The 14751-nt window shown below is 50.5% G+C and overlaps 1 protein-coding gene across 2 annotated transcripts; it reads right to left on the bottom strand.

Annotated features, from left to right (window-relative positions):
• Positions 1-680: 680 nt before the first annotated feature.
• Ucp3 (uncoupling protein 3) lies at positions 681-14518 on the bottom strand. Of its 2 annotated transcripts, none has more exons than XM_029479230.1 (7): positions 14379-14518; positions 7787-7945; positions 7092-7293; positions 6698-6898; positions 5418-5519; positions 4830-5010; positions 681-2401 (listed from the first exon to the last, which is right to left on the bottom strand). In XM_029479230.1, exons 1-7 carry the CDS (start codon positions 14430-14432, stop codon positions 2287-2289), a joined length of 1014 nt encoding a protein of 337 aa, XP_029335090.1. In that variant the 5' UTR covers positions 14433-14518; the 3' UTR covers positions 681-2286. The 2 variants fall into 2 exon arrangements, with proteins under 2 accessions (XP_029335090.1, XP_021023583.1); XM_021167924.1 differs by having other exon boundaries at positions 976-2401; positions 7787-7983; positions 14379-14481.
• Between the last annotated feature and the right edge of the window lie 233 nt (positions 14519-14751).

The raw sequence follows: 14751 nt of genomic DNA, 5'->3' as shown, positions 1-14751 counted from the left end.
CTGTCCTGGAACTCACTCTGTAGACCAGGCTGGCCTCGAACTCAGAAATCCTCCTGCCTCTGCCTCCCAAGTGCTGGGATTAAAGGTGTGCGCCACCACACCCGGCTATGGCAACAGTCTTATTCTTGCCTGGCAGGACTAACAGTGCGACAGGAGGACAAGAGAAGCAACGGCTTTCGGTGGCTAGATGCAGCAAAGAGAGGTGGGATAGGCTTGGAGACCAGTTCCCTTCTCTCCCTCCTCCTCTTTCTTCTCCATCTCCTCCTCCTCCTCTTCCTCTTCTTCTTCTTTCTTTTCAAGACAGGCTCTCAGGTGTCTCAGGCTGACCTTGCACTTACTATTTAGCCTAGGCTGAACCAAAAACTCCTGGCCCACCTTTCTCTACCTCCTGTGTGCTGGGATCCCAGGTGAGCATTACCATGCCTGGCTTACAGGGTGTTGAGCATCATGCTCAGGGCTCTGCATGTGCGGGGCACGCTCTCTGCCAGATGACTTATATCTTACAACTTACATCTCCAGCCTGGAACCCTTCTGACTTTCATCAGAGCCTCCTCCTTAGAAGCAGGAAAAGACACTGCGTGTCACATGTATGGCAGTGTAAGGAAAGATACACGCTGTCTTAGTTACTTTTCTGTTGTTGTGGTGAAAGACCATGACCAAGACAACTCACAGATGGAAGGTTTATTTGGGGCTTACAGGTACAGAGGGATAAAAGTCCATCGTGGTGAGGAGGCCGGGCAGCAGACAGGCATGGAGACTGGTGCAGCCAATAAGACCTCACACCTCAAAATGAAAAACCAGAGAAACTGGGAGTGCCTCGAATCTTTAGGCTCTCCAAGCCAGTCCCCAATGACACACTTCTTCCCAAAAGGCCACATCTTCTAAGCCTCCCCAAACAACTGGGGGCCAACAACTGGGGACCAAGTGTTCAAATGCCCGAGACATGTGAGGAACAATCTCATTCAAACCACCACATCCAGTACAACTTTTTATTTTTATGTTTTTACATGTGTTTCCATCTTTATCGTGTTTGCACATATGTACAGTCACATGTATAGGGCGCTCAAATGGAGGTCAGAGGACAATTTGCAAGAGTCCATTCTGTCCTTCCACCATGTGGGTCCCATGAATGGACTCCACTGAGCCATTTTGTTGTCAGATGTGCAGTCTTAAGCTTGGAAGTTGGTCCTGTGCTTCGCCCACCCTTTTGCAGATGGAAGACTAAAGGCTTAACAGGAAGAGCAAAGGCTCTGCAGCCAAAGGCAGTGAGAGCAGGAGGAAGTGTGGGCAGGTGGAGCTGGTCAGGGGCCTGGCAGGTAGGACCCTGAGATGAGAAAACCTCCGAGAGAGAAGGCAGAAGAGCAGCTGTTCTCGTTCTCGCCCTAAGGTGGAAATTCTTTTACCAGTCCTAACAATTCCCTAAAGATTCTGAGTCCTGCTGCTTTGGACTGATGGACAGGCAGTGCCCCCCCCCCAGCCCTTTGATGTTACCAGGCACCAGGTCCCCATGGCTTCTGTCACCCCTGGTCCTTACCATGCAGTCCAGGTGTGCATGGCCTCACCACTACAAACTGCATTTTCCTCAAACTTCTTCTCTGGACAGAATCTCTCCTAAAACATTGTCCTCAGGTTTACATTTGTAGATGATGACGACGACAGGCCTTGTTAGGAAATGTTTCCATGTCTGTTTCGCTTTCTGTCTTCCCAACACCCCTATGAGGCAGACAGGGAAGGACTGTTATCCCTGATCACGCTCCATCCTCCAGTGTCCTCGGTGGGCCCAGCACCACTCATTTGTGCAGTATCAATGTGTTCTTTCTCCTTTCCCCAGAATCCTGATAGAGTCTACTTGGCAGACTCATTACAGAGGGCCGGAGTCATCTGGTGACTGCAGCCTTCCTTTGTGCTGAAGCCGAAGGGTTCCTCTGACCATTTTGTTTGATTCAAGGACAACATTGTGGGCTGATCTTCTCAAAACCTGTGCCTTTCCTGCTTATTATGCATCGTTTATTCCTACATTTCAAGGGAGTTGACTCTGGTTTTCTTTGTTGCCTCTTGCCTAAATGTTAGGCATCCAACCGGAAGGGGTTTAAAAATTAATATAATTTATTTCCCATCAGGTCAGTGCAAAACAGAGGTGTTTTAGGACGAAACACGGAGGACCAAAACTCTTCTCTTTTAGTTCAGTTTCTCGTGTCAGCAGCAGTGCAGGGTTCTGGACCGTGTGGGCCTGTGTCCCCAGGGCAGAGACACTTTGTTCTGTTCCAGACAGCCTGCTTGCCTTGTTCAAAACGGAGATTCCCGCAGTACCTGGACCTTCATCAAGGCCCTCTTCAGCTGCTCGTACGTTACAAACATCATCACGTTCCAAGCTCCCAGACGCAGAAAGGAGGGCACAAATCTGAGGAGAGAAACAAACGGCTACGGCGTGAGTAGGAGCAGGTTAGGGGTCACAAGCACACCCACCATGCTGTCCCCATGCTGGCCGAAGCTGCTTGTCACAAGTCTTTTCTGAGATCAAGTTCATCTTTGGCTTCTCTACTGAAGGGGTTTAGGCAGAAGTTGGGATCAGAAAGGACAGAAAGCTAACTTGTTAGTGCGAGTTTACTGTGTAGGAGGCTCATTCTCGACGTCTGTGTTGCCCACACGGCCGCCTGCCGGGTTCTTTGTCAGACACTGAGGCCAGAGAAGCTGAGTAACTCAAACCACGAAGTTGGCAAATACCATCGCAGGGTTGAGACACACTGCCCGGCTCAGCTCATCCCGCGCTATGGGCTTTGGGCTCCTTTGTATTCAGATTCCCACCCAGAGAAGGCCCAGGCCAGGAGTCAGGCCTGGGAGTCAGTGGATAGGGGCAAGATTGAAGGAGTGGGGCACTGGATTCAGCTCCCCTCCAGAAAGCACTCTGGGCCTCTGGTAGTACCTTGGGCAAGAGCGTCTACCTGCCTGTGCTTCTCAGAGGAACAGAGGAGCCCATCCTCTGGTCCCTCATCTCAGCTATTTTCTACTTGCCCCAGCCTCTTGATTCCTGCCAGACTCAGCAAGTTACCACGCATGCTCTGACGGTGCCAGGCCCTCTCCTGTCCCCTTAAGCACCTTGTTTTTTCTTCACCTTGGACTGCTCTTTATCTTTTTCCCGCCTGGAGGGTGGTTTTTCTTGCTGCAGGACTCAGTTGGGCATGGCAGCCATATGCTATGACATTTTCTTTGTGGGGAGGGTATGAGATAGGGCCTTACTATGTAGCTCTGGCTGGCTTTGAACTCAAGGCAACACCCCTGCTTCAGCCATCATACCTAACTTGTCATGGCTGTTCTTAAACCTTCATGAGGACTGTGACAATGTATTCAAACTCTGGAGTCTAGTCAAACTTGGGCTAAACTCCTAGTTCCTGCAGTTCCAGGTGAGGTGCCTCATCTTGAAAGCAAGGACAATAAAGTGCCTGTGATCCTGGCACTTGAGAAGTGGAGGCATGAAAATCAGGAGTTCGAGGCCACCCTGAGCAACCTAAAACCTTGTTTCAAAGACTCTAAAATAAAATAAGAGTGTGTAGCAGTAACCCCTTTACAGGGTAGTCACATGGTTAATTGAGTCAGTGGGGGACAGCACCTAGCACTGCTCCATCAGTGTCACCTAATTATCAGGGACTCTTTGAGGGAGGCATAGGCAGGGGCCTGGCACAAAGTAAACTGAGGCACTAGCCGAAGACACTGAGACACGCAGTGTCGGGTGACATGCTAAAATCTCCAGTGTTTTCTGTCTGACTGTTGGGTTCAAAACAACATCACACACCAGAAAATACCTGCTAAAGGCACTGACGGGGGAGCCAAGCAAAGACCTTCCCACGGGGACGGGCAGCACCGCAGTGGCTGTGGCCTCGGAGCCAGGGCCCTGCCACTTTGAATTAGATTGTGCAGATGTTGAGGGAAAGGCTTCCCAGTGGGCTAAGGTGCTGCTGCACAGGAGGATGCCCTTGGGCTGAACTTGACCCCTGGAGCCCAGGGAAAGGTGTGGGAGGGGACCAACTCCAAGGAGTTGTCCTCTGTCCCCCACATGTGCTGCAGCAAGGTACCCAGGCACCTCTCTCTCTCTCTCTCTCTCTCTCTCTCTCTCTCTCTCTCTCTCTCTCTCTCACACACACACACACACACACACACACACACTAATGATTATGGTGGTAATGGTAAGTTTTTAAAGTCTAGGCCTTCTATGCAAAGGCACAGGAGCCCTGAGTGTTGGTGTAGTGACTATGGAGTCTCTGCAGCCGTGAGTGTGGCGGTGAATGGTCAGGACAGCAGGTGGGGAAAGCCACTTCTGCTCAAAACCTTTGAAGACAAATAATTTTACCTAGCCTGGGCCTACTTTTTTCTTAGTAAGGTTTCTGTTGTAAGTACTGGGGATGGTGTGTGCCTACAATGCAGTACTCAGAGGCAGAGCCAGGAGGACTGAATGTCAAGGTCACTCTTGGCTACATCGTGAGTTCTGAGCCAGCCTGAAATTCATAAGACTCAGTGAGAGAGAAAGAAAAGGGCAGAGAAGGGGCTGGTGAGATGGCTCAGTGGGTAAGAGCACCCGACTGCTCTTCCGAAGGTCCAGAGTTCTAATCCCAGCAATCACATGGTGGCTCACAACCATCCGTAACGAGATCTGGCGCCTTCTTCTGGAGTGTCTGAAGTCAGCTACAGTGTACTTACATGTAATAAATAAATAAATCTTAAAAAAAAAAAAGAAAAAAAGAAAAGGGCAGAGAAGAAGGGAAGAAGAGAAGACAAGAAGAGCAAGAACCCAGGTTTTCTGGAAAGAGTGCTGGAGGCAGAGGGTGACGGCTTACCCTTTGTAGAAGGCCGTGGGTCCCTCCTGGGCCACCATCTTCAGCATACAGTGCAGAGGGCTGCGGTACCTGCCTAGGGGAGCGTTCATGTATCGGGTCTTTACCACATCCACCGGGGAGGCCACCACTGTGGCACAGAAGCCAGCTCCAAAGGCAGAGACAAAGTGACAGGGGAAGTTGTCTGTAGAAGGGGAGGGAAGAACGGGTTCCAGGGATGAAGTGTGTGTGTGTGTGTGTGTGTGTGTGTGTGTTGCAGATGACCTCACTGTGTCTCCAGTGTAACCTTGACCTTCTGGAGCAAGTGCTCAAGGCTGGGCTCTTGGTTAGTCTTGGCAAGCTAGAACTCCACAGCTCTGAGTAAGAAAGCCACAGACCTTTTTTTCTTTTTGAGGAAATTGAAGTCAGTAGGCAAGTGACTGTCACAGTTACATTGAGTCTGGTGCTGGCCCTAGAACCCAGGGCTCTGCTTCGAGCCTAGGCCTCTTTCCTCATTACAACCCTGACCTGGGCACTGCTCCTCTCTCTGTCTTTTCGGGGTCCCTGATGCCTCTGGGTGGTACCCACCCCTGTTTCCCTACCCATGCTCACCAGTAAACAGGCGAGACTCCAGCAGCTTCTCCTTGATGATGTCATAGGTCACCATCTCAGCACAGTTGACAATGGCATTTCTTGTGATGTTGGGCCAAGTCCCTGTTAGGAAGGCAGCAGGGACTAATGAATGCAACCCTCCCACTTGGGTACAATGTCCTATAGCAATGGTCTCAGCCAGGGGACCATACTTCAGCCACAGATCCCACCTTTCCTTCTGGAGTTATCAGCTTTTAAACCCCCTTCATCACGGCTGGAGAGATGGCTCTGTGGTGAAGAGCACTGACTGCTCTTCCAAATGTCCTGAGTTCAATTCCTAGCAACCACATGGTGGCTCACAACCATCTGCAATGTGTTCTGACGCCCTCTTCTGGTGTGCCTGAAGACAACTACAGTGTACTCATATACATAAAATTAATAAATAAATCTTTAAAAAAATAAAATAACCCCCTGCATCTTCACAAACAGACATCTATGGTATGTCTATGTGTGGAGCATAATTTGCACTCTCTGTCAAAATTTCACCATGCCTCCCTCGGACCCAGGAGGAAGGGAGGAGGAGGGAGACAGGGCCCCAGGACAGTGACAAACACATGGCAGGGCCCTAGGAGACAGGGTTCACTGAGAAGAGGACAAGCTGCATGTGGGTAGAACACCAGTGAGGGAATGCCCTGGCAGCTCTGTGACTAAGGAGTCCTGCCCTTAAACATCGCAAGGCCATTTTTCTCCTGCAAGGGATCACGGGAATGGTGGTCCAAGTGAAGGTGGGATTCTGGCGTTTGCCAAGGGCTAAACACATAGGGAACTCTACAGACTTCACATCCAAGGAAGTCTCCTCACTTGTCTTACCACAACGGGCTCCACAGCTGCGCTCCTTCCTGCCTCTCTTTCTGTTCTCTGTCCTCTGATGGGCCCTCCATCCTTCTATCTCCACACCTTGGCCTTTGAGACCAGGTACTTTTTGGAGCCAGCACAGCCTTTCTGCCTCCTGTCTGAATTCTGGTCCCCTGCCTGGGGGCATAAGCTACATCGGCCGCCTTAGATCCTCATAAATAAAGCCCTGAGGAGTGGACGCCGTGTTCATTCATTTCTGACTCTCTCCCAGGGTGGCCTATGCAGGTGATGACTGGTAAGTTGGACACTATTTGACGCCAGTGTGTGGTGTATTGTATTTGGAGTGTTCTCACGATGTTGAACCATGCTTCGGGAATGCCTCCTTTCTGGACTGCTTGTCTCAGCTTTCAGGGAGGGAAAGCTTTGCCCTAGAGTGCCAAGGTTACCTTTCCACAGGCCCCTGACTCCTTCCTCCCTCGCGATGGTTCTGTAGGCATCCATAGTCCCTCTGTATTTCCTCTCTCCTCCAGTTCCCAGGCGTATCATGGCTTGAAATCGGACCTTCACCACATCCGTGGGCTGGGCGCAGGTCACTGCCATGGCTCCTGTCGTGCAGCCTGCCAGAATCCTGATGGCGACGCTGGAGTCTGGGGCAGGCAGAGAGAACTAGGAGTCTCTGGCACTGTCAGAATCTCACCAGTGTCTGTCATCAGCTTGCCCCTCCCCTACTCTGCTCGGTGGACAACTCCATGTCCTTGACCCACACTCCAGCTGCTACCAGGTTTCCCACCCCTGGGTGTCCATGGGTGTCCCTCGGTGTCCTCGGGTGCTGGCACTCACGGTCCGCTCCCTTGGGGGTGTAGAACTGCTTGACAGAGTCGTAGAGGCCAATTCGAATGGAGGCAAAACTCATCTGGCGGTGCAGGCCAGCGACCAGTCCACTGTAGGGGCTGCGGGGACCCTCTGTGCGCACCATAGTCAGGATGGTACCCAGCACGCCGCGGTACTGCACGCTCTGAGCCCCCGGGTTCTCCCCTTGGATCTGGGGAACAAGAACAGAGCCTGAGGAGTTGATGGGTGGCCGGGGAGGGCGGGGCTGTGTGTGCAGGCCGCCTGTAGGAACTGCATGATTATCAAATCAGGGTGAAAATGGCTGAGTGTGCAGCGTGCTGCGGTTCACAAAGCAGCACTTATTCGGTGTGGCATCTCTGCCCACCTACACCAGAGGGGCCGGTTTGCTTTCCCTGTCTTATAATAGATGGTTAGAGGCTGAGTCACGCTCACACCGTTACTTCCTTACCTTTATTTTCCACTTTATGGTTTACACAGCAGGGCTAAGCAGTAAAGAGCCCTGTCGCCTCATGTCAAGGCATTTGGATGGTTTGGTCACGAGCGATGGTGGTGGGGACCGACGCGGTGTAGGGGATAGCCTTCCTCAGCTCGGTGAGGAAGAGCATGCTGGCACAGGGGCTGATGCTGGGTAGAAGCAGCCCCTCCTTCCTCGTGAGTCACAACCACTGGCCAAAGGCACTCACCTGCAGGCGGACCTTGGCGGTGTCCAGGGGGAAGGTGAGGAGGTCTGCAAAACAGGCCGCAGTGCCGGCCCCCAGGAACTTCACAACCGTTGTGGGCGGCACTTCGGAGGGCTGAAGTCCAACCATGGTCCCGGGGGATGGGCCTGGTTCCTTTGCTACCTACGGAGGCAATCCTTTGTTTCAGTTCGAGGAGGAAGCTGCAGGAGAAAGGCCAGGGGGACAGATGGAGTCTGGGCTGTTTGGCTCTGCCCCATCTCCAGGTCCGAGGGGGCTTTACAAAGTGACAAGCCTGGGTACTGTCACACTTAACCTGCCTGAATTTGGTTTATATACTCTGGCAGGCAGCAGGCCTGGCTTTGCCTGTGTTCTCTCAGGGTTTTGATGTCTCCTCACGGGGGCGGGGGGGGGCGCGGAGAACGCTCCTGGTGACTCAAGGAAACACTCTATCCTAGATGAAGCCATATCCCTTAAAGGGATGCCTGAGTACACTCTGCCCCTGAGGTGGGGATTGGATTTAGGGCCTAGCTAAGGCAAACCCTCTACCACAGAGATACATCCCAGCACTCTCTTATTTATGTATGTATGTATGTATGTATGTATGTATGTATGTATGTATGTATGTTTTTCGAGACAGGGTTTCTCTGTATAGCCCTGGCTGTCCTGGAACTCACTTTGTAGACCAGGCTGGCCTTGAACTCAGAAATCTGCCTGCCTCTGCCTCCCAAGTGCTGGAATTAAAGGCCTGCGCCNCCATGCCCAGCTATTTTTTTTTTTTTTTTGAGACAAATGATTCATTAAATTTCCCAGGCCAGCCTTGGGAAATCACCCAGCTTCAGGCTCTCAGATTCTGGGATTGTCTGTCTGCCTGCACTGCCAGCCTGGCCTGGCCATACATTCCTCTGTATAAAAGAGGCAGAGTCCTCCTTGGTGCTGTTGCTCCCGTCTCTGTAAGGTTTCCTGATTGGTGGCCTGCTGGTGGAACCTGGCCTTAGTAGTCTGTTGCCCTCCATTTCCCAATGGGTCTGAGGTCGGTGGACTGACACATGGACGCTTCTGCTGTCTGAGGTGGTTTATGGCTGTGTTGCTTGGCTTGGACCCTCTCAAGTCACTGAGGAGTCTATTCTCAGCTGAAGACAGAATCAGTCTTATGCCAAGGCAATACACAAACAACGCCAGGGCAGACATGTGCTGTCTGTCTGTCTGTGTGTGTGTGTGCTAGCATGTGCACTTTTAGCTGATTACCCAGGGATCTTTTGATGTGAAGGACTTGGTTTGGCCTCAGGTGTGCTGGGAAACTGGCACACCATCACAAGTAGCCCTATGTTGTTGTTGTTGTTTTCTTCTTCTTCTTCTTCTTCTTCTTCTTCTTCTTCTTCTTCTTCTTCTTCTTCTTCTTCTTCTTCTTCTTCTTCCTCTTCCTCTTCCTCTTCCTCTTCTTCTTTTTAAAATTTATTTTATTTATATGAGTACACTGTAGCTGTCTTCAGACACACCAGAAGAGGGCATCGGATCCCATTACAGATGGTTGAGAGCCACCATATGGTTGCTGGGATTTGAACTCAGGACCTCTGGAAGGGCAGCCAGTGCTCATAACCGCTGAGCCATCTCTCCAGCCCCGCCCTATGTTCTTACAATTAGGTTTCTGTGCTGAGGCCATCTCTTGGCAGTACATATGTACTGGTGCACTAACTCAGACACTTTCTTGGTGTGCTGAAGTCCTGCATCCTTTAGTGGGCCATTCTTAGGGCCAGGGCCAGTCTTACAGAATTGTAACAGTGTGAACCCCCTTCCTACAGGAGACAGGATTCTGGGCCAGTGATTAGGAATCTGGGTTCTGGTCCTGTCCTTTCCTGCACCAGTGAGAATATATATGCACATATAATATATGTGTAGATATGTCTATCTCATTGATATATGTCATTCATTTGATAAATAATATATAATATATAACTATACATATAAAAATAAAAATATATGAAATTTCAGTTCATCAATAGGAAACATTTAGGTACCAAAGGGTAGGAACCAGGCCAGGTGTCTTCTTTCAGGTCTGCCATATGTATATATATATGTATGTGTATATATATGTGTGTGTATATATACACACACATACACACACACACATATATATATATANATACACACATATATGCATATATATGTATGTATATGTATGTATATATATATGTATACACACTCTGGTTTCCTCTGTCATCTCTCCGTAAAAAATATTGTCACTGAGAAGGAAGGTGCTGGTGTACTAATTCACCCTGAGCGAATGACTATTGACTGATCAGGTATTTCTTGATCACTGTACAAGGCACGGGTGAGGCAAGATACAGATGGAAGAGGCTTGGTTGGATTTGTGTTCAAGGGGTTTGATTTCTAGTGAGAAAGATGAATAGCTGGTGAAGGGAGTGGGGTCAGGTATGTGGGATGTGGGCTGAGGCTGGAACCCACCGCTGCTGGATTCCAGTCTGGAAGCCTGGGTCTTAGTGTAGAAGAATGGTTTTTGACCCCTGCCCTGAGAAGGACTGAGGCAAAACTGAAAATCATTTCTTCTTGTTTCTTTTTTCCCCTCTTTCTTTTTTGGTGGGGTCTCTTGTAGGCCAGGATGGCTTCAAATTCTCCGTGTAGCCAACAACTTTGAGCTTCTGATCTTCCTGCCTTTTACTTCCCGAGTCTATCCCTACATCCACTTTGTGAGGTGCTGAGGATCAAACCTAGGGCTTTGTGTATGCTAAGGTGAGCGCCACCCCCAGGCACGGAAACTAGACAGAGTTATACACCAACTCAGGAAAGCTGGAGATCTACATCCAAGCCTTTATCTGTCAGAGCCTGTCACTCTCCTAGTTTTTAGATAATCTACCGACCCCTCATTTTACCAAAAGCAGAGTTTAACACCTTGGTGGGGGCTCTTTGTGGGGACTCTCCTTCCCCCGCTCTTTCCTCCCATTCACTCACTGAGCTTTGGTCATATGGAGTTCTCGGGTTCCATCTTCTGTCTGCAATACAACTCTCTCAGGCACCTGCAGATTGCCTCCTCACCTCCCTCACATTCCTCCTCAAATGTCACCTCTTCAGAGGTCCTTCCCTGAACTCAAACGCTCGCTCAGCATCATTCTCACCCATCCCACTGCCCTGATCGATCACCCCTCAACCTTGTCCACTGATGCACTTTCCCACTCAGATGCCCTGCCTCCAAGAACAGAGGCCTCGCCCATCCAGAGTGCTGCTGTATGTGCCGGACAAAAGGATGGTGATATTACTGGAAGGTCTCCTCTCATGTCTAACTCCATCTTCACGACATGGCACTGAGATAAGCCAGGGATTCAGCCTGGTAAAAGCCAGCACATACTGAGGAGACCCCATCCCACACTGAGCTCTCTGTGCTTGGCATCCCAGAATAAAATCCCATGTGTGTTTATCTCCAGGGTCTCCAGAAGGCTTTGAGGGTTGGCTTAGACAAGTCCCCACAAATAACTTAGTTCAAGCTGGACTGTAGCCAGTAGAGATGGAGAGGAGCTATCAAGAGGGGAGATTTTATCTGGAGAGAGGAAGATTTTATCTTTAGCTTGTAGGGGAACAAGAAGATCAACGCAGGCTAAGTCTGAAAGGGCTTTTGGCAGATAGAAAAATGAGGATGGCCCAGGGGAGGCAGGGGCCTGAATCTGTAGGGTCGCAGTTCTCAACCTTCCTAATGCTGTGTCCCTTTAATAGAGTTTCTCATGTGCTGCCCCCCAACCAGAAAATTACTTTTTGTTGCTACTTCCTAACTGTAATTTGGCTACTGTTATGAATTTTAATGTAAGTATCTGATATGTAGGAGATCTGATACGCATCCCCAAAGGGGTCACAATCCACACATTGAGAACCACTCGTGTTGGTTCAGTGGAAGCTCAGAGCAGGAGGGCCTGGCCGTTGGGCTGTGGCCCCTGTAGTTGGGAATTTTCAGATGGGAATGTCATCTCCCTTGATCCTCAACACCTGTCAGGAAAGGTAGCTGAGGCTTAGGGACATTAGCTTGCTTAGTGTCACCAGTGTCTAAGCCTGCGTTTAGTCTATTTTAGGTTCAAAACCACTTTGGCAAAAGCAGGGCAGTATTTAAATCCAGTTTAGAGATGAGAAAATAGAAGCTTAAGATGCAGAGAGGTTGGACTGAAGAGATGGTTTAGCAGTTAAGAGCACTGACTGCTCTTCCAGAGGCCCTGGGTTCAATTCCCTGTACTTACATGGCAACTCACAACTGTTACTCCAAGAACTGGCACCATCACACAGGCACACATGCAGGCAAAACATCAATCATATAAGAATAAGTAAATTATTTTAATAAAAGATGGAAAGAGGTTGACTGACCACTGGTCACAGAACTCCAGTCTGGTTGTTCTGATGGCCAAGCTGTCATCGCTACACCACCTAAGCTCCAGTCAGTGTGGTGATCTGGCTTCTCAGGGTCTTAGCCTTTTTGCTAAATGCTTCATAATGCCAAACATGACTCTGGAGAAGGCTGGATGACGACCAAAGTCCTCTAACCATATGGAATTCTTGGGCTCAGAGAGGCTAGGCTCTGTGCGGGTGGCTGTAGCCAGGTCTTGGCTCCCCCAGGATTTTCCTTCAGTCTGTCTTCTAGTCTGCCTGAGTTGTACAGTGAGACAAGCCTGAGGAGGCCCAGAGCCTTTAAAGCCAACTTGGCTGAGGAAGAGCGGGGTAGGCATGTTTAGAGACATGCTCTCCATTTGCTCAGGCCTCGTTCCCCTTTGCCCTACAGAAGAGCAGCAAGGCTTGGCTCCTTCCCAGAAGGGAGGCATTGGCTTCCCTGCCCAGGCCTGGAATGCACTGTGGGGGCAGCTGACTCTCCTCATGGTATCCTGGTGGCCTCTCTTCTCCCAAGCCTTAAATTTGCCCCGGAGAGCAGGCTTCTGGGTAACTTGACAGCCTGAATCTAAGGCTCACCCAGATCTGGAGAGGCCCTTGGGGTAAGTTCTTTTGTTTTTTGTTTTTGGTGGTTTTTTGTTTTTGTTTTTGTTTTTGTTTTTGTTTTTGAGACANGGTTTCTCTGTGTAGCCCTGGCTGTCCTGGAACTCACTTTGTAGACCAGGCTGGCCTCAAACTCAGAAATCTGCCTGCCTCTGCCTCCTGAGTGCTGGGATTAAAGCCGTGCACCACCACGCCCGGCTGTGGGTAAGTTCTTTAGAGTTCCCTTCTTCAAAGCCTGTCTGGGGACCACTCAGGCACTAGCAGAACCACCTTGTGTTCTGCTCTGCTTTGGAGAGAAACACTGAGGTTAGACAGGCAAAGGACCTGGGTATGGCTGCTGTCAGGGACTGACTTCTGAGTCCTTTCTGCTGGAGGGAACCTCAGGTGATGTTGGTGCTGAGTTGGGTCCTGCAGAAGGCACGGAATGGAATTTTCTCCCCACGGAGGCCAGGTGTGTCTCTGGAGTTTTTGCTTCCCTGTCAATCCGGGCTTCCCTCTTGCACCCACTTTGTCCTCTGCTACTTTTGACCCTACTGTCTTGTAGCACGGCCCCATTATCAGTGACTTTTCTGGCTCTGTTGGAGCCTCCAGGCAGGGACAAGATCAACTTACCCGCCTTCTCTGTGAAAACTGTTATAGGGAAGGTCCTAAGTCAGACCATCGTGCCAAAATGAGGAGGCAGGAAATGAGGTCAAAGATGATCTCAGGGCCCTTTGGTAGAGGGCTGCGAATGCCAAGGCTACACTTAGTCCAGGGTGGGTGGGGGCGGGGCCCTCAGAGCATGCTGGTGCAGGCAGCAAGAATAGATGAGGAGATAGGGAGATGGGGAGCCATAGGGCTCTAACATCACTGAGGATACTGCTGGAAAGGTGCTTTCGAGACACTGAAGCACGAACTTGGTTAAGAGCTTGCAATTGGGTGTACCCAAGTTTTAAAGTCGTGCCCCCAAACCATCCATCAGAAAGAGAAAGGATGAGCGGACATACTTGAGTATGTGGGTGAGGCTACAATGCTTGGCGCAGTAGGGAACTCCCTGAGGTCTGAGCTTCCCAACCTCCTCCTTGCCGCACCTCGGTTGATGCCCCCAGCTGGAGGTGGAAGTTGAGAACAACCCTCACCCTGTAGCTTTACTGGGGTACCCACAACATGAGATACTACTCTAGCCCATAGGGCCAACTCAACTCTCTCCAACAATACATCTGCATCAAGGAAGCCACTAGACAGAGTGACCACGGGCTCTAGACCAGGCTTCAGGGCCAGAGGTGCCCTCATCATCTCTACCCCGGAAGGGCCCCAGGATCCTTGCTGGAGAGGGCTTTGTGCTCGTGGGGATCCTGGGCCAAAGGAGAGGGACTCTTTTCATCTGGCATTTGTAAGATCCCAGCAGAGGAGTCAGCAGGACGAGGGAGTTGTGAGGAGTCACATAGATGTGGAAGTCAAGGCCCTCCCCAGGGCTGCAGTTCCTTCATCTTTACTAGGTGGGAGCTAGACCGACTCATTCTCAGTCTCTCACGCAGTGGTGAGTGATCCCAGCAAGCTCCTGGCTGTGAACATCCATGGAAGGGAGAGTCAGAGCAGGGAAAAAGGGAGAGGAGAGCAGAGTATGGGGTCTTACCTGTGCGTCTAGCCAAGGCTGGGTAGTGTAGGGCACCCTAAGGCTCCATTCCATTAGGTAGCAGCAGGATCTGATGGCCGGTCCTCACCATTCACTGTTGTCTCTGCTGTCTCTGGCTCGGCACTGGCCGTATGCACCAGCTGACCTGAAACCTAATTCTGAGAAGCTAGTTGACAGTCTGATCACTTGACAAGAGGCAGGCTGCGGGGAGGGGACCAGTGAGTTCCAGATCTGGTTTAGCTTCCGTGACCTGGGGCTCTTTAATGTGGCTCCTTTGAGCTTCCAAGAGGAGAGCTACCTTGGTGACCAGGAGGTGTGTGACAGCATTTGTCACCTTTGAGAGCCCAAAGGTCAAGGTCTCTTAGGACAGGGG

The sequence above is a fragment of the Mus caroli genome, chromosome 7, assembly GCF_900094665.2.
Source record: "Mus caroli chromosome 7, CAROLI_EIJ_v1.1, whole genome shotgun sequence".
NCBI classification, from domain to species: Eukaryota; Metazoa; Chordata; class Mammalia; order Rodentia; family Muridae; genus Mus; species Mus caroli.
Note: the sequence above shows the minus strand (reverse complement) of the source record. Positions and strands in the feature narration are given on the sequence as shown.

Excerpts from the sequence above, each read along its gene's own strand:
- Ucp3 (XM_029479230.1), bottom strand. The coding sequence starts at position 14,432 with ATGGAATGGAGCCTTAGGGTGCCCTACACTACCCAGCCTTGGCTAGAC. Across the intron at positions 7,294-7,786 it reads CCGCCAAGGTCCGCCTGCAG|ATCCAAGGGGAGAACCCGGG; the intron begins GTGAGTGCCTTT and ends CTTGTTCCCCAG. Across the intron at positions 6,899-7,091 it reads CACCCCCAAGGGAGCGGACC|ACTCCAGCGTCGCCATCAGG; the intron begins GTGAGTGCCAGC and ends TGCCTGCCCCAG.